Source organism: Lynx rufus, unplaced genomic scaffold (assembly GCF_022079265.1).
Source record: "Lynx rufus isolate CCGP_SWC_20201006 ecotype Redwood Valley unplaced genomic scaffold, mLynRuf1.p SCAF_4, whole genome shotgun sequence".
Classification (NCBI taxonomy): Eukaryota; Metazoa; Chordata; class Mammalia; order Carnivora; family Felidae; genus Lynx; species Lynx rufus.
In genome coordinates, this window is record NW_025814856.1 from 4841010 (window position 1) to 4859732 (window position 18723).

General features: G+C 52.3%; 1 protein-coding gene across 2 annotated transcripts; it reads right to left on the reverse strand.

Annotated features, from left to right (window-relative positions):
• Positions 1-1629: 1629 nt before the first annotated feature.
• On the reverse strand, positions 1630-8008 carry ANGPTL4 (angiopoietin like 4). Of its 2 annotated transcripts, XM_047097120.1 has the most exons (7): positions 7667-8008; positions 7360-7470; positions 7089-7206; positions 4742-4855; positions 4278-4373; positions 3887-4168; positions 1630-2267 (listed from the first exon to the last, which is right to left on the reverse strand). In XM_047097120.1, exons 1-7 carry the CDS (start codon positions 8006-8008, stop codon positions 2086-2088), a joined length of 1245 nt encoding a protein of 414 aa, XP_046953076.1. In that variant the 3' UTR covers positions 1630-2085. The 2 variants fall into 2 exon arrangements, with proteins under 2 accessions (XP_046953076.1, XP_046953077.1); XM_047097121.1 differs by lacking the exon at positions 4742-4855.
• Positions 8009-18723: the final 10715 nt, after the last annotated feature.

Genomic DNA, 18723 nt, shown 5'->3' on the forward strand with positions numbered 1-18723 from the left:
CTATACATATTTTTATGTACGTAAGGCCAACTTTTAAAAAAAGCCAACTTAGGGGCACCTGGGTGGTTCAGTCAGTTAGGCCTCTCTCTCTCTCTCTTTTTTTAAAGCTTATTTATTTACTTTGAGAGAGAGAGAGAGCAGGGGAGGGGCAGAGAGAGAGAATTCGAGAGAATTCCGAGCAGGCTCCACACCGTCAGCACAGAGCCCGATGTGGGGCTCGAACTCATGAACTGTGAGACCGTGACCTGAGTCAAAACCAAGAGTTGGATGCTTTTTTAAATTTTTTTATTTACATTTATTTATTTATTTTTGAGAGACAGAGAGAGACAGAGCACAAGTGGGGGAGGGGCAGAGAGAGAGAGGGAGACACAGAATCCCAAGCAGGCTCCAGGCTCTGAGCTGTCAGCACAGAGCCTGACGCGGGGCTCGAACTCACAAACCGTGAGATCATGACCTGAGCCAAAGTCGGATGCTTAACTGACGGAGCTACCCAGGCGCCCCCCAAGAGTTGGATGCTTAACCAACTGAGCCACGAGGCCTCTGTGCGGGCTGTACAGAGCCTGCTTGGGATTCTCTCTCTCTCTCTGCCCCTCCCCCTCTCAAAATAAATGAACATTTTTGAAAAATAAAAAATAAATAAAAGAGCCAACTTAAAGGAAAACTGTGGCTGATGTGGCAAAAAATGTAAAGAATCTACCCAAAGCACTGCTTTCATGTAAACACTAGAACTATACTGGCCAATATGGTGGTCATTAGCCTCTTGGCTACTGAGCCCTTGCAATACGGCCAGTCCAAATTAAGATGTGTCATAAGCGTAAACTAAACACTGGATTCCAAAGCCTTAGTACAGAAAACAAGCAGTGTCAAATATCTCATTCATGACTTGTATATCACTCACATGTTGAAATGATAATATTTTGGTTACATTGGGCTTGATAAAAATACATTTCTAAAATTAATTTCATCTGTTTCTTTTTTTTCTTTGTTTTTTTTTTCTCCCTTTTTTTAAATGTGACTATTAGAAAAAAATTAAAATGCATGACTCACATTATATTTCTATCAGATGGCTGGGTGCTAAACAGTTCATTGTGATTCACATGTGTTAAGTATGATGAAGAAGGCGTTCTCAGGGCGCCCGCATGGCTCAGTCAGTTAAACATCCAGCTATTGATTTTGGCTCAGGTCACAGTCTCAGGGTTTCGTGGGTTGGTGCCCTGCGTCAGACTCTGCGCACTGACGGGAACACAGCCTGCTTGGGATTTCCCTCTCTCCCTCTCTCTCTGCCTCCCCCCGCTGCTCATGCTCTAGCTCTCTCAAAATAAATAAATAAATAGATAAACTTAAAAAAGGGGGGGGGCGGGGTTCTCATTTTCTCTATTACCTGCTTCCAGAAGGACTGAATGAGGGTCTTGGTTTTTGAAAAACAAAAATTGAGATCCACATCGTGAAATAATAAATGGAGGAAATTGAAATCAGTTGTAGGACCAATCGGCATTGTCCTCGAAGGACCTGGGAGTGTTCACCCTCTACCCTGGGAACGTATTTATGTGGACTCTGAAACTGCCCACTTTTAAAACAAACCGAAGGACACAGGAGAACGAAATGTGCTGAGGTTGCTTTTATTGCAAGAATTTGGTGAGCTCCACCCGGATGTCATTGGCACCGGCTCATCCCACAGCACCCACACACGAGAGCACCGTGAGGGCACTGGGGGCCCACGGGAGCCCTGGTCCCCCAGCCAGTCAATGTGACTGAATCCGCCGTCGAGGGCTGGCTCGGCTGCCCCCGAGTGGTCCCTCTGTGTCCTCGACTCCTTAGGCGGGCAAGGAGCGGGCCTCAACGCCCCTCCGTCTCACGCTTCCTGGCTCTGTGCCCTGCAACCCTGTAGCTCTGCCCTCAGAGGGTATCACCTGCACCCCGCCACTCAGAAAGGGGGCATCTCCAGTCGTGAGCATCTTCTCTGTCCGTGAGGCTCCAGACGGCCCCTGTCTCGAGCCCCTGCCTGAGCAGGGAGTGGCCACACGCTGGGCCAGAGTCAAAGTCACTGTTGTCTACGAGCCTGGGAGCCAGGCCCCAGTGGGGACGCTAGGAGGCTGCTTCAGCCGCTGTCGGCTGGATCAGCATCGTGGTGGCCTGCAGCGGGTAGTAGCGGCCCCTCCAGGTCTTCCAGAAGATGCCCTTCTTGCGCTGCTGCCGCTGGTGTGGGATAGAACGGAAGTACTGTCCGTTAAGGTTGGAATGGCCACAGGTGCCAAACCACCAGCCACCTGCCGGGGTCAGAGGAAAAGGAACTGGTCAGGCTGGGGTCCCTGTGCCTCCACGGAGGCTGGGACCGAGAGGCGGCTGGGTGTTGGACTGCACACACTTTTTATTTGTTTTTTAATCTGTATTTTTGAGAGAGAGAGACAGAGCGTGAGCAGGGGAGGGGCAGAGAGAGAGGGAGACACAGAATCTGAAACAGGCTCCGGGCTCCGAGCCGTCAGCACAGAGCCCGACGCGGGGCTCGAACCCACGAACCGTGAGATCGTGACCTGAGCTGAAGTCGGACGCTCAACTGACTGAACCACCCAGGAGCCCCGGACTTTATAAACTTCAGAGGGGAAAACTTTTCTAGTGATGGTCACACGACGTCCTGAGGGACCCCAGGTTGTGACAAAGGAGTTTCAGGGGCTCTGGACCCCTTCCCAAGTAACTACAGCTTTTGTGTCTGTGACTGTGACTGTGACGAGTTACTGTTCTGTACCTGACACGTGGGAAACGTTTATTAAAGACTTTCTGGGGGCGCCTGGGTGGCGCAGTCGGTTAAGCGTCCGACTTCAGCCAGGTCACGATCTCGCGGTCCAGGAGTTCGAGCCCCGCGTCAGGCTCTGGGCTGATGGCTCGGAGCCTGGAGCCTGTTTCCGATTCTGTGTCTCCTTCTCTCTCTGCCCCTCCCCCGTTCATGCTCTGTCTCTCTCTGTCCCAAAAATAAATAAACGTTGAAAAAAAAAAAAATTAAAAAAAAAAAGACTTTCTGGGGTGCCTGGGTGGCTCAGTCGGTTAGTGTCTGACTCTTGATTTCAGCTCAGGTCATGATCTCAGGGTTCGTGAGTTTGGGCCCCACATCTACACTGACAGTGTGAAGACTGCTTGGGATTCTCAGTCTCCCTTTCTCTCTCTGTTCCTCCCCTGCACATTCTCTCTCTCTCTCTCTCTCTCTCTCTCAAAATTAAACAAATATTAAAAAAAAAAGACTTTCTATGATCATCGTCCATTTCTTCAACTTATATTTGATCAAACCATATAAAATTATTAGTATTCCATCATTTTTTGACCCACCAAAAAGCAATGTCATATGTTTCACTTTACAGAGCCTGGGTTCTGCCTCCAATTTCATTACAACAGGGTCGGGGGGCCTGGGTGGTCAATCAGTTAAGCACCTGACTCTTGACTTCAGCTCAGGTCGTGATCTCATGGTTCATGAGTTCCGGCCCTGGGTCAGGCTCTGAGCTGACAGCAAGGAGCCTGCTTGGTATTCTCTCTCTCCCTCTCTCTCTGCCCCTCCCCCACTTGCTCTCTCTCTCACTCTCAAAATAAATCAACTAAAAAACAAAAACAAAAGCCAACACAGGGTTTATCTTGGTGGCTGGGCCACGTGCCGGCCACTATCCCACAAATGCCCTATGGAGTGGGCATTGTGGTCATACCCAGTTTAAAGACGGGGAAACCGAAGGTGAGACAGGGTAATAAGTCAGTTGCCCAAAGACACACAGGAAGTTAGGAGAAAGGGGGGCAGAGAACGGACGGCATTTGGCACTGAAGGCAGGACAGGGAAACACAGAGGCAGAGAGAGGAGGTCTCGACCTCGGGGTGCAAGGCAGGACAGGGAGGCACAGAGCTTGCTCACCGGAGAGGCTCTTGGCACAGTTCTTGTCCCCACGGAGGTCGTGGTCTTGATCCCAAGTGGAGAAGGGCAGGGAGAGGCCATTGGGTGCCACAGTGGTAGCACCCAGTTCACTGGCCACGGGAGCTGTGAGCTGCAGGCTGTAGGCTGTGTCCTCACCACCCAGATAGACGGGGAACTGCAGAGACTCAGCATTGCCCTCCCAGTCCTGCAACTGCACAGCTAGGCGGCTGCCGCGGTCCCCCGTGATGCGGTGAACCTTCTCCAGGCCCAGCCAGAACTCACCTACAGGGGAGAGAGAGGCCCATCGGTGAGTCAGACCCACCTCCTCGCCCCCTCCTCCCCTCTCTGCCTCCGCCGCCCCCCCCCCCCCCCCCCGGCTGGACACACCCACCTTGGGGGTCTCCGAAGCCAGCCTTGTAAGCTTCCCAGGGCTGGTTAAAGTCCACGGAGCCGTCCTGGCGCCTCTGAATTACAGTCCAGCCTCCATCTGCCCAGAGAGGTGCAATGCCATCAGGAGGCCGCTTTTTGCAGGGGACCCCGACTTCCCATCCGGCTCGCAAACCCTAAACTGCCTCCAAACCCAGAGAGGGCCAAGGTCTTCTCATTCACCCCGGCAGGACTAGAGGAAGGTAGTTAAAGGTGGGCTGGCCAATGTGCAAGGGGCTCAGCCTAGACATTGTCCCAAGGCCCCAGGGGGGAGGAGGGGAGGGAGGGAGCGTTAGAAATCTAGGAAGTTTCTCTAGGTCCACTGAACCTGGCCCAACCCTGGGTGGGGGCGGGGAGCTGCATTTGATTGGAACGGCAATAGGGCCCATGACAGGATGCAGGGCACCCCAGCGGGCCAGCGCATCCTACCTGAGGTCATCTTGCAGTTAACCAGGAAGGGTGGGGACCCCTGGGGCTGGATCTGGAACAGTCCACTTTGCCGCTCTCCCTCTTCATACAGCTCTTGGCAGTCCCTGGGCAGCCCTGAAGGGCAGGCAAAGAGAGGGGCGGGGAGACTGAAGCAGGAGGGGCCTCAGGAAACAGGCATGTCAGGGGCTGGGCAGTGGGTGACAGGGGACATGAGGGGGTAATCCTGGGTTCACAGCATCCCCTGTCCTGGATGGCCCCTGAGCCACCCACCATCCTTCCTCCTCCCACACTGCATTCTCACCTCAGGCCACACAGCCAGCCTCGTATCACACACCCTCCTGCCACAGGGACTTTGCACGCGCCCGTCTCTATGCCTGCACATGCCAGTCACGTGCCAGAGAGATCTTCCCTCAGGACTTTCTTGCCTCATTCTAAAGATCCCAGCTTCTAGAAGGGATGCCTTCCCTGACCCCCAGACCAGGCCAGGCTCCCAAAAGAAGCATCGGGGACTTCCTGCCCACAACACTGGAGTCATCCAGTGGTCTCCCCGCCACTGAATGAGGATTCCATGGGGCCAGGGACAGAGTGGCTCTTTGCCCACAGTCTGGCACCAGTGCCCAGGTTAATCCTGGCCCACAGTAGGTGTTTAATAAAGACTGGAGGCATGAGTGATTGAGAAGCCGGGCCAGGGTGGAGAAGATAGGAGTGGGGCTGAGCAGAAGCGCTCTGTTGGGGGGGGGAGGGCGCTCTGCATGAGGCTTGCAAGGCCAGGGGCCCCACCTGGGATCCCAGGTAAAGGGGAAGGCAGGACTAAGGAACCTAGGAGGAAGACAAGGGAGGGAAAGAGGAGGGAGGGATGGCTGGGCTGTGCCCAAAGGCTGTGAAGTCCCCGCCCCCAGTTGAGCCTGGAAAGTAGGGAAAAGGTCGCCCGGGGGAGGGGAAGTCCGCGCTGAAGGGTGGGGGTAAGGGGGATGGGGGCGGGCCCAGAGTGACTGGAGACATTTTCCGGCCCCTGGAGCAGCTCCCCTTTCCCCTACTTTCCTCCCTTCCAATCGGGGGACGGCACCCGGCCAAACCACGAATGTGGCTTCCATTAGAAGGAGCTGTTTGTCTCTCCAGCTCTGAACCTTCCCCTACTTGGCAGGGCTGAGCCCCAGGTCTGGGAGTCCCCAAACCCACGCATCCCCCACCGTCACATCCCCCAGCCCAGCCCCACGCCTGCTGGCAAGCTCCAAAGCCCCTCAAGGCGCAGGGGCAGGGAGGGGGGTTGGGACGGTGTATGGACCCTTACAGGCCCGGTGAGGGAAGGAGGAAGAGTGGGGGAGGGCGGGGGGGGGGGGGGAGGAGGAAGAGTGGGGGAGGGCAGAGGGAGGGGCAGCCTTCAAGACTAGGGAGCCGGCAGCCGGCAGCCAGCAGCCAGACCCAGGGTGTGAAGGGGGAATCCGAACTTTTACCCAGTTGGCTGCACACAGCCCCGGATGCCAGGCGGGGTGATGGGGTAGGAGGACTACAGGGAAGCCAGCCGGGTCTGGAGCCCCGAACTAAGGGTGGGGACAGAGACACCAGGAGCTGTGAGCCTGTGTCAGACACACGGAGACATGCTGGGGGGGGGGGGGACGGGCAGGAGGTCTGGGGCGATCTGGGATGCACAATGGACCCAGAGCTTGTGCTGATGGCAAAGGCTCATTCTCTGCAGGAATCAGGGCGATCAGGGACTTCGGGGACCAAGAGGGGAGTGAGGCACCAGGTGTGGGGGGCAGGAGCCCTGGATTTGTTAGAGATGCAAAAGCGAGTGGTGTGTCTGGCCAGGGAGATGGGGGTTACCTGCCTCCTAGAGCTATGCTCCAAGATACCATTGGGGGGGAGCCCCAGCTCAGAATCCCCCTCCCAGGAAGCCATCGCTCTTCACCGTCAGAAGTCCAGGCACCCTCCTGTCCACCAGTGTGCCCTCAGAGAAGGTTCCAACCTTCAGGAAGGCGTCTCTGACCTGCACCGCCCCCTTCCCCACACCCCTGCAGCTCAAGTCCCTCCTGGACCCTCTTAAAGACCCCAAGCCCTGCTCCAGTCAGTGGCCAGCAGGGCTCCGGGGAAAGCCACTGGCTTGCCAGGAAGAAGGGTGGGGTGGCCTACCTGGTCAGGGTCAGGGATGATGAGATGGGATGTGCCCTCATCAGCCCTTTACCAGAGATTAGTGAGCCCACAGGAACCCAGGGCCAGGTGGACAGGACAAGGAGGGGGACAGGAGTGGTGTGTGTGTGTGTGTGTGTGTGTGTGTGTGTGTGTGTGTGTGTGGTGGTGGTTGGGGGGAAGGAATTGCCCAGAGGACAGAAGAGGGCTGGACACTCACTGTGCAGGCGGCTGATATTGTGAGCAGGGCCAGCGAGCTGTGCCATTTTGGGTAGCCTCTTCTTCCTGCCAGGCTTGGCCATCCTGTGGCCCAGGTGCATGGGGGCCAGGAGGCTCACCTGGACAGGACAGGACAGGAGGAGGATGTCAGGTCTGGCTGGCTCCGGCCCCTCAACTTGCCTGGCTCTAGGTCCACCCCCCCCACCCCCCCCCCCCCACCCCCCAGGACGAGCTTCGGCCTCCCTCCCAACCCCGGGGCGAGCATCAGGCACCTGGCTCTGCAGATTCTGGATTTTCAGGTGCTGCTTCTCCAGGTGCCGCTGCTGCTGGGCCACCTTGTGGAAGAGTTGCTCAATCCTGCCGTTCTGGGTCTTGAGCTGAGTCTGGGAGAGCGTGCGCACAGCACCGCGGTGAGGCCCCGGCCTTCTGCGGCCAGCCTCTCCATTCATCGACACTCGTCTGGCCTTCCAGCTCTCCCTCCCGGGAGACCCGGGCAGGGGAGCCCAGGGAGTCCCGGATGCGTCCCCCTCCCGCCCACACTGTCCGAGACCCGCAGGAGGGCAGCGGGAGCCCACGTACCTGCAGGCTGCCGAGGGTCTCGGGGGCAGCCTCGCCACTGGGGCCCAGACCCGCGGGCGCGCGCGGGGGCGCGGCGGACGCCCCGGACTCCTTGCAGGCCGCCCCGCACGCGCGCAGACGCCGCTCCAGCGCGCCCAGCCGCCCCTGGGTGCGCTCCACGTGCTCGCGCAGCCCGTGGCCCAGCTGCAGGAGCCCGTGCGCCAGCACGTTCACCTCGTCCCAGGACGCGAAGCGCGGCGGCTCGGGAGGCTCGGCGGGCGCCGCGCGGCCCTGCGCGCTCAGCAGCCCGGCGGTGGCGGCGCACAGCACCAAGGCTGCCGAGGCCGTCGGCGCACGGCGCATCCTTCCGGGTGGCCTGGACGCGGGAGCGCAAGGCGGAGGCGCGGGCTGGAGAGTCGAGGGCTGGCGACGCGGGCGTCCTGGCGGAGACTCACTGGCGTTCCGAAGCCGCAAGGAAGGCTCCGATCACAGCCGCCAGCCTTTGGGGCTTGGCTAGTCCCCGCGACGCCCCCTTTTTATAAGCCCGCGGAGAGAGGGAAAGGGGAGCCTCGGAGGCGGGGCGCAGGGAGTGCCGGGGGCGGGGCGTGCGGCCGGGGGTAGGGTTCTGGGAGCCAGCGGCCGGGGAGTTGGGGAGGGGGGGCGCCCTCGGGGTGCAAAACTCTGGCTCCTCCAGCAGGCCCTGGAGCGTCTCCTCTGCGGACCGTGGAAGACGTGACCCTCACGGGGGCCCCCTTCCAAACACCGGAATCCCAAACCCTTCACGCTGCACCCGCCGCGCTCAGCGGTACCCGTGACCCCCACCCCCCTCCCCAAGTCAAAAGCTGGAGAGAGAGACGAATAAGAAAGGGCCCCGGTGCGCTGAGTCCAGCCAGGCCGGGCATGCCCGGGACACCTGAAACATCCCCGCCCCCGGAGACTTCTCGGAGAGCAGCTCGGGACCAGGCTGCACGACTAGGGAGACGACTCTGGGCTCCCACGCTCCTTCCCGCTCAAGGATTCGTCACTGCAGATGTGTTTGTCGGATCCCCTGACGTCCCTCATCCCGCTTCCCACAACTGACTGCCCCTTCGGGGGTGGCTCCCGGTCTATCTTGTTCAGACTCCAGCTCTCGGCTCACTCCCCCGCTTGCCCCCCACCCCCACCCAGGGTCTGCAGTGTCGTCAGCCTTTTCCTGTATCAAAGCAGAAACCTCAGAACAGGAAGAGGTGATACACGGAAAGAAGGGCTCCTAACTCCTCATTCATTTATTCACTCATTCACTCATTCACTCATTAAACAAACAGTCCCTGTGTTCTGTAAGAGAGAGCCCGACACTCTGAGCCTGGGGTAGGGGCAAACTTGGAACAAACGAAGAACTAAGGCTGTGGGGCCGACCATGTTCGTTCCAAAAGGCTAAGCATTCGCTTAACAAACGTTGACTAAATTCCTCCCCTCCCTCCCGTCCTGCTCCACTATACTCTGTCGGGAAATCGAGGCTGGCAGAGAAAAACTTGCCTGCCAGGAAGAACCCCCAGGCAGGTTGGCTTGGCACACGGGCGAGAAGAACAGAGTTGACTCAGCAGGGCTCAGAGCCAGCTCAGTCTCTGGAATCTGAAACTGCATGCCCCGGGGCTGACGTGCGGGTCACCACTCATACACTTGGCCCCGGCCGGGCTGGATGCCAGGACGGGCCGATCCCGGCAGCAGTGACAGGCAGATGGGAAGGGCGGCAAGGAAAACCTCTGCATGGAGTAGGTCCAGACAGCCACCATCTGCCCTGGCAGCGCGCCTGTCCACCCCCGACACCCTGGCCTCTCTCTGAGGCGGTGACATAACTCTCAGGGTGTGCTCTTTTCTTCCGTGGCTTCTCGCCCTGAAGGAAATGATCAGTTACCTTCTCGACCCGACGGCCTTTTCTCTCCACTCACTTTTCAGGGGCTTCTTCCTTCGTGCCATGTTTCACAGGGCACAGAACCCGCCGGAAGCTTTTAGAGGCACCTGATGTGAACATGGCCCAGAAGAAATTTTCCAGGGACCCGGAGCTGGCTCTGGATTGCATTCTAAAAACTGTTCTGGGCTGCCTGGGTGGCTCAGTCGGTTGAGTGACCGACTTCTGCTCAGGTCGTGATCTCACGATTTGTGGGTTCGAGCCCCGCGTCGGACTCTGTGCTGACAGCTCAGAGCCTGGAGCCTGCTTCGGATTCGGTGTCTCTGTCTTTCTCTTCCCCTCTCCCCCCGTCTCTCAAAAATAAATAAATATATTTAAAAATTTTTTTAAATAATAAATAAAAACTGTTCTGTGGAACATACTCTCTGACCCAGCAGTGACACTGTTGCTCTGATCAGTTGTTTCTTTTTTTAAGCTTACTTATTTTGAGAGAGAGAGCATTCTAAGCAGGTTCTGAGGTATCTGCAAAGAGCCTGACATGAGGGTCCATCCCACAAACCGTGAGATCATGACCTGAGCTGAGATCACCCAGACACCCTGATCAATTGTTTCTTGAGTACCTACTGTGACGGCTGCTGTACTGGGACCATAATGGTGAGTAAGACAGTCCTGTCCACCAGGTTGGCTACTTTGGTCAAAGCAAATAGCATTAGAAAGGTGACCTATGAAACAAAAGAAAAAAAGAAAGGTGACATAGGGCCTGGAATCTCTCACCAAACCTGGGAAGCAGTGAAATGGACTTTTTTTTTTTTTTTTTTTTTTTTTGCCTGTCTGTGGGCAGTTGAATCTCCCGACCTTTGGGAGATTTCTTTTTTTTTTTTTTTTTTTTAATTTTTTTTTTCAACGTTTATTTATTTTTTTGGGGACAGAGAGAGACAGAGCATGAACGGGGGAGGGGCAGAGAGAGAGGGAGACACAGAATCGGAAGCAGGCTCCAGGCTCTGAGCCATCAGCCCAGAGCCTGACGCGGGGCTCGAACTCCCGGACCGCGAGATCATGACCTGGCTGAAGTCGGACGCTTAACCGACTGCGCCACCCAGGCGCCCCACCGACCTTTGGGAGATTTCAATCTGGCACCGTACGTGCTCTCATGAAGAGTGTCTTTAAGGGGCATTTGGATGGCTCAGTTGGTTAAGCCTCCAACTCTTTAAAAAAATTTTTTTTTACATTTATTTATTTATTTTTTTTCTAATTTTTTTTTTTAACGTTTATTTATTTTTGGGACAGAGAGAGACAGAGCATGAACAGGGGAGGGGCAGAGAGAGAGGGAGACACAGAATCGGAAGCAGGCTCCAGGCTCCGAGCCATCAGCCCAGAGCCCGACGCGGGGCTCGAACTCACGGACCGCGAGATCGTGACCTGACTGAAGTCGGACGCTTAACCGACTGCGCCACCCAGGCGCCCCACATTTATTTATTTTTGAGAGACAGAGTGAGACAGAGCACAAGCAGGGAAGGAGCAGAGAGAGAAGGAGGCACAGAATGTGAAGCAGGCTCCAGGCTCCGAGCCGCCAGCACAAAGCCCGACGCGGGGCTCGAACCCACAAACCGGGAGATCATGACCTGAGCTGAGTGAGGTTGGACACTTAACGCACTGAGCCATCGAGGTGCCCCCTGGCTCAGGTCTTGATCTCAGGGTTGTGAGCTGGGGCCCACACTGGGCGTGGAGGCTGCTTGAAAGAACAAAAAAAAAAGGAAGAAAAAGAAGTGTCTTTCCATCTATGTCTCTAGAACCTGAGTTAGTAGGGGCCCCTCAGTCCCTCTTCACTAATCCCCGAGCATTGGGTCTCCTGGTGGGTGAGTCAGGAAGGGTTGATCTGTTAGCAGACAGGCTGCTTAGGATAGAAATAGCAAACACCTACCGTGTCCTTCATTTATGCCGAGTATTATGTTTTGTCGTAAAGTGATTATATGTTCGCTTAATCCTAATAGCAACGCCAAATGAGTTGGGAACTCTTATTCCACTTTATAGATGAGGACTAGATAAAAGAGAGATTAAGTGCTTGCTCAAATTCTCACAATTATCCAGACAGAGCTAGGATTTGAAGCCGGGCTAGCCGACTCCCAACTGTGCTCTTGGCAGCAATGACACTCTGCCTTTGTCCCTAGTAGCCCAGTGATCCTTGCCTCCTGATATCCATGCTCTTCTACACTTCCCCCCTCTGGTGTAGGCGATAGGATATTATTGAGATGATGGTGTGTGCGACTTCCTAGGTTAGATCATAAAGAACACGTGGCTTCTGTCTTGTTCTTTATTTTTAAAAATTTTTTTTAACATTTATTCATTTTCTTGAGAGACACAGATCACGAGTAGGAGGAGGGTCAGAGAGAGAGGGAGACACAGAATCCGAAGCAGGCTCCGGGCTCTGAGCTGTCAGCGCAGAGCCCCGCGACGTGAACTCATGAACCGTGAGATCGTGACCTGAGCTGAAGTCGGCCGCTTAATCGACCGAGCCACCCAGGTGCCCCTCTTTTTTTTTTTTTTTTTTGTAAATTTTTAAATTTTGAAATCATTTCAACTTACAGAAATGTTGCAAGAAGACGTCATGGGCGTCCTGTATACTCTTCATAGAGATTCACCAATTGTCAACTTGTTCTACTAAGTTTATTGTTCTATCTATAAATTCCATGTACATATAGATATAGATATGTAACATACACACTATGTGTGTCTATATATATGCATATACATATACATATATATATGTATACATATATATACACACACACAAATATTTTGAGAGATGCATATAACAAACCTTTATGGAGGCATATTATAATATACACGTTTATCTGTAGAGAGCTACATATGTATACATAACATAAACAGAGACATATATAATGCACATATATAATACACACACATATATGTAGGGATGTATTCCTAGACACAGATATATGTATAACACAAACTCCACATGTATATGGAGAGAGTCACCTGCACCACAACACTGTTTGCAACGTCAGGAAATGTGACCTTGACACATTGCCGTTATCTAATCTATAGTCCATATTCCACCATATCCTTTACAGCCGTGTTTTCCACCGGGACCCCATCCAGGATCATGCACAGCATTTTATTTCTGTCCCTTTAGCTCCCCTTAATCTGGAACGGCTCCAGGGTCCTTCTCTGTCCTTCACCACATCGACATTTTTGAAGTGTACACACCAGTTATTTATAGACTATCCCTCACGTGCATTTGTCTGATGTTTCCTCCCGATTAGACTTTTTTTTTTTTGACAGCAATATTTTGTCCTTCTCTGTGCCTAGCAGGAGGCCCGTGATGTCTGTCTGCCCCTTATTGGCACTGTTAATTGTGATTTTTAAAAATTTGTTTATTTTTGGAGTGCCTGGGTGGCTCAGTTGGCTAAGCGTCCAACTTCGGCTCAAGTCATGATCTCGCGGTCCGTGAGTTCGAGCCCCGCGTCAGGCTCTGTGTTGACAGCTTGGGGCCTGGAGCCTGCTTCAGATTCTGTGTCTCCCTCTCTCTCTGCCCCTCCTCCGCTCATGCTCTGTCTCTCTCAAAAATAAATAAACATTACAAAAATGTTTTAAATTTTGTTTATGTTTAAATGTTTATTTATTTATATATTTTTTTTACAGTTTATTTATTTATTTATTTGAGAGAGTCAGAGAAAGCACAAGCAGGGGGAGCAGTAGAGAGAAGGGGAGAGAGAATCCCAAGCAGGGCCCAAACTCAGGAATCCTGAGATCATGACCTGAACCCAAATCAATAGTCGGCCACTCAACCGACTGAGCCTCCCAGGGGCCCCTAAATGTTAATTTGTTTTTGAGAGAAAGAGAGGCAGAGCGTGAGCGGGGAAGGGGCAGAGACAGAGAGGGGGACAGAGGAACTGAAGCAGGCTCTGTGCCGACAGCATAGAGTCCAATGTGAGGCTCGAACTCACGAACCATGAGATCATGACCTGAGCCGAAGTTGGGCACTCAACCTGTTGAGCCACCCAGCGGCCTCCCAGGTTTGTTTTTTTATTGAGGTATAATTGATGGATAACCTTATCTTAGTTTCAGGTGTGCAACATCATGATTCCATATTTGTATCTATTGTGAAATGGTCACCACTGTAAACTGATTACCATCCGTCACTCTACATAGTTCTAAAACTTTTTTGTTCTGGCGATGAGAACTTTTAAGATCTACTCTCTTAGCAGCTTTCAAATATGCACTACAGTATTATTAACTATAGTCACCTTGCAGTACCTTATATCCCCAGGATTTATTTATTTTATAACTAATTTATTCTAAAACGGAAAGTTTCCTCTAATTGTGATTATTTTAACCACTTAATTTTTCCAACTTTACTTATTTATTTTGAGAGAGAGAGAGAGAGTACGCGCGTGGGCAGAGAGAGAGAGGGAGAGAGAGAATCCAAGCAGGCTCTGCACCATCAGCACAGAGCCCGACGTGGGATTCAAACTCATAAACTGTGAGATCGTGACCTGAGGCAAAATCGAGAGTCAGATGCTTAACCCACTGAGCCACCCAGGAACCACTTAACCATTTAATTTTAATACTGGATGGTCAGTCATGGGGGAAGCATGAGAACCTAGGAGAGCCCAGAAAAGGGAGCAGTCCCATCGGGCAAGGCTTCCTGGGGCAGAGGCCCGGAAGCTGACGATAGTAAGATCAACCCGATGGGAGACGGTAAGGAATGAATGACCCAGATTGGAGGAAGAGTGTGAAAAATGCACTATAGCCTGGGACACGTGCCCAATCCGTCCCAGATGAGCCCAGAGGGACACGGGAGCTATGTATGCGGACCCCCCCAAGGGAGGTTGCTGGCCTGTGTCCGGGAAATGACCCCCACCACCTCGAGCCCCTGTTCATGCCCTTTCCTGCCAGCCTCTAGTCATATCCAGGTCACCAGGAAAGGTCAGCCAGAGGGCAGCAGGCTCAGAGGCTCAGGGACAAAAGGATGAGTCAGATTGTGGGCTGGGTCCCCAGAAAGGGCTGGGGCAGATTGCACCCTGCCTCACAGTCCTAGCCTGGGAGCTCGTGTGCACATGAACCTGGGCAGCCTTTACATCGAGGGCCAACAACTTTGACCTCCCTAAAGAAGAAATAATAACCATAGCAGTGCATGTTTATTTAAAGATTTCATTTTCTGGGCGCCTGGGTGGCTCAGTCGGTTAAGCATCCGGTCCAACTTCAGCTCAGGTCCTGCTCTCACGGTTCAGGGGTTCAAGCCCTGTGTTGGGCTCAGGGCTGACAGCTCGGAGCCTGGAGCCTGCTTCGGATTCTGTCTCTGTCTCTCTCTCTCTGTCCCTCCCTCTGTTCACACTCTCTGTCTCTCTGAAAATCAATCAATCAATCAATCAATCAATCAAAAAAATTGTTATGAGGGGAACACCTGGGTGGCTCAGTTGGTTGAGCACCTGACTTGATTTTGGCTCAGGTCATGATCTCACCATTGTAAGATTGAGCTCTGCATTGGGCTCCAAGCTAAGCACAGAGCCTGCGTGGGATTCTCTCTCTCCCTCTCTCTCTCCTCCTCCCCTGCTCATGCTCTCTATCTTTCTCAAAATAAGTTAATAAATATTTAAAATAGTTGTTATGGGGACGCCTGGCTGGCTCACCCAGTAGAGCCTGCAACTCTTGATCTCAGGGTGGTAAGTTGAAGACCCATGTTGGGTGCGGAGCCTACTTTTAAAAAAAGGGGGAGGGCGCCTGGGTGGCTCAGTTGATTAAGCATCTGACTTGGGCTCAGGTCATGATCTCCCAATCCATGAGTTTGAGCCCCATGTCGCGTTGTGCACTGACAGCCCGGAGCCTGCTTCAGATTCTGTGTCTCCCTCTCTCTCTGCCCCTCCCTGACTCATGCTCTCTCTATCTCTCTCAAAAATAAATAAACATTAAAGAGAGAGAGAGAGAGAGAGAGAGAGGGGTCCTGGGCGGCTCAGTTGGTTAAGCACCCAACTTCAGCTCAGGTCATGAACTCATGGTTTGTGGGTTCAAGCCCCGCATCAGGCTCTCTGCTGTCAGCACAGAGCCCCCTTCAGATCCTCTGTCTCCCCTACTCTTTGCCCCTCCCCTGCTGCGTGGAGGGCTCTCTCTCTTCCTCTCAAAAAAAAGTAAACATTGGGGCGCCTGGGTGGCGCAGTCGGTTAAGCGTCCGACTTCAGCCAGGTCACGATCTCGCGGTCCGGGAGTTCGAGCCCCGCGTCGGGCTCTGTGCTGACGGCTCAGAGCCTGGAGCCTGTTTCCGATTCTGTGTCTCCCTCTCTCTCTGCCCCTCCCCCGTTCATGCTCTGTCTCTCTCTGTCCCAAAAATAAATAAACGTTGAAAAAAAAATTAAAAAAAAAAGTAAACATTTAAAGAGAGAGAGAGAGATAAAAAATAAGAAATTGTTACAGACAGAGGCCCCTGGGTGGCTCAGTTGGTTAAGCGTCCAACGCTTGATTTTGGCTCAGGTTGTGATCTCACACTTCAGGAGTTCAAGCCCCATATTGGGCTCTGCACTGACATCGTGGACCCTGCTTGGTATTCTCTGTCTCCCTCTCTCTCTGCCTCTCTCTCTGTCTCTTTTTCTCAAAAATAAATAAATAAACTGAAAACAGTTGTTATGGATAAAATGTTGTGTTCCCTTACAATTCATTTGTTGAAGCCCTAACCCCCGCAGTGTGATCGGTGTGTTGGTACTTGGGGTTGGGGGCTTTCCTGGGTGATTAGGTTGTGAAGCATTGGTGCTCTTATAAAAAGAGATACACAGAGACACACGTGAGGAGGAAGGGAGGAAGTGGTTGCCTACAAGCCAGGAAGAGAGCTCTCCCCAGGAACCGAATTCACCAGCATCTTGATCTTGGACTTCCAGCCTCCAGAACTGTGAGAAATAAAGATCTGTTGTTTAAGCCACTCATCCTGTGCCATTTTGTTATGGCAGCCAGAGATGATGACTACAGCATGCCGAAGTGTGATCAACGTGCCACAATCTGGTATGTTTCAAGGGCACAAGGTAATTGACATTGATACATATACATATACACACGCCTGTGAGACTATCACCATAATCTGGGTAATGGACGTATCTGTCACACCCAACACCTTCCTTGTGCTTCTTGGGAACCCTTCTTACTGGCTCTTCCCACTTTTCCCACGTACTCAGGACCTGTTTTCTATCGCTACAGGTTACATTGCTTTTTCTAGAATTTTGTATCAGTGGAATCACATAGAATAATTTTTTTGGGGGGGGGGACTGGCTTCTTTCACTCAGCATGATTACTTTGAGATTCATCCTTGTTGGAGTGTGTATCAGTAATTTATTTTTTTATTTAATTTGTAGGCTCCAAACCCAGGATGGAGCCCAACGCAGAGCCTGAACTCAGGACCCTGAGATCAAGACCTGAGCTGAGATCAAGAGCTGGACGCTTAACCAACTGAGCCACCCAGATGCCCCTGTAGTGTATTTATTTTCAATGCTAATGCGAATAAAGCACAATATCATTATCCATTCATCTGTTGAAGGACATGTGGGTTATTTCCCACTAAATAAAGTTGCTATGGACATTCATGTACAAGTTCTTGATTGGATAACGCTTTCATTTCTTTTGGGGGAGTTTTTTTAAGATTTTATTTTTAAATAATGTGGGGCTCTACTGACGGAGCCAGCCAGGTGCCCCAGGGAATTTATTTTAATTTCAAATTTGAATTTGAATTTCCGTAGAACTCCTGTTCCTTATCTGCTCGGTTCTCCTCCCTACCACATACAATCACTGTCAGCATCAACATTTTATACTCTATCTTTCTTGTGTTTATTTAGACAGATATAAACAACACCTCCAAGCTCTTTTTACACAGAAGATAGTACATTGCATGCACTGTTTTGTATCTTATTTGTTTTCCTTTATTTATTTATTTATTTATTTATTTATATTTATTTATTTAAATGTTTATTGATTTTTGAGAGAAAGATACAGAGCATGAGCGGGGGAGGAGCAGAGAGAGAGGGAGACACAGAATCCCAGGCTCTGAGTCGTCAGCACAGAGCCCAATGGGGGGCTTGAACTCACAAACTGTGAGATCGTGACCTGAGCCAAAGTCGGGCGCCCAACCGACTGAGCCACCCATGTGCCCCCAAAATAAAACCTTTTAAAAGAGAGAGAGAGAAAGAGAATTAAAACACATTTCAGAAGGCCTTGGGGGAGGAGTTAAGATGGGCTAGAAGTAGGGGGACCCTGGGCTTTTCGTGTCCCCCAAACACAACTGTTTCGGGGTCAGATCACTGGGAACACCCAGGAAATTGATCTGAGGACCAGCAGAAGGTTCTCCACGGTTAGAGGGTGACGGCATGGCAGGTATGGGGCTTATTCTAACAAGGAATCAAAGCACACCCGGGTAAAGGTCCAAACACTCCCCGCTCCAAGCAAGGAGGAGCCGTGCAGAGGACCGACCAGTGGGAAGGAACAGCCAAAACACAACAGCACAGCGCACACAGCACAGAGCAGAAACACTTCCTGGAGTGTTTGGCCCCCTTCCTGGACAGTGTATGGCCCAATGACCCCTTTTTTAAAAACTTTAAATTCAAGTTTAAGCTTTTTTTCAGAAAGAGACAGAGCAGGTGAACAGAGGAGAGGGACAGAGGGAGAGAGAGAGAGAGAGAGGGAGAGAGAATCCCAAGCAGGCTCCACACCCAGAGAGGAGCCCGACGCGGGGCTCAATCCCATGACCCTGAGCTGGTGACCTGAGCCAAATTCAAGAGACAGACGGTTAACCAGCTGAGCCACCCGGGTGCCCCGACCCCTTTTTGATATAGCGCTACTCTCAGGTACGGGAAACATAACAAGCTTTCAAAACATGCAAAAGACAGAAACTTAGCCAAAATGACAAGACCGAAGCATTCTCCCCAAAAGAGAAGTCAAGAGGAAATTACTGCCAGGGACTTGCTCAAAACAGCCGTAAGCAATAAACCTGAACAGGAATTTAGAACACTCGTAAGACTACTAGGTGAGCTTGAAAAAAAGCGTACAAGACACCAGAGAAACCCTTGTGGCAAAGATCAAAGGCCCAAAAACTAGTCGGGATGAAATAAAAAAGAAGTGTTGTAACTGAGGTGTAAAAACGACTGGACACAGTCAGAACGAGGATTGAAGAAGCAGGGGAGAGAATATGTGATAT

Bases quoted from the DNA above. Each gene is read 5' to 3' on its own strand.
- ANGPTL4 (XM_047097120.1), bottom strand. From the start codon at position 8,008: ATGCGCCGTGCGCCGACGGCCTCGGCAGCCTTGGTGCTGTGCGCCGCC. The intron at 7,207-7,359 runs GTGCCTGATGCT...TGTCCTGTCCAG, and splicing joins TCCAGAATCTGCAGAGCCAG to GTGAGCCTCCTGGCCCCCAT. The intron at 4,856-7,088 runs GTGAGTGTCCAG...CCTGCCCTTCAG, and splicing joins CAATATCAGCCGCCTGCACA to GGCTGCCCAGGGACTGCCAA.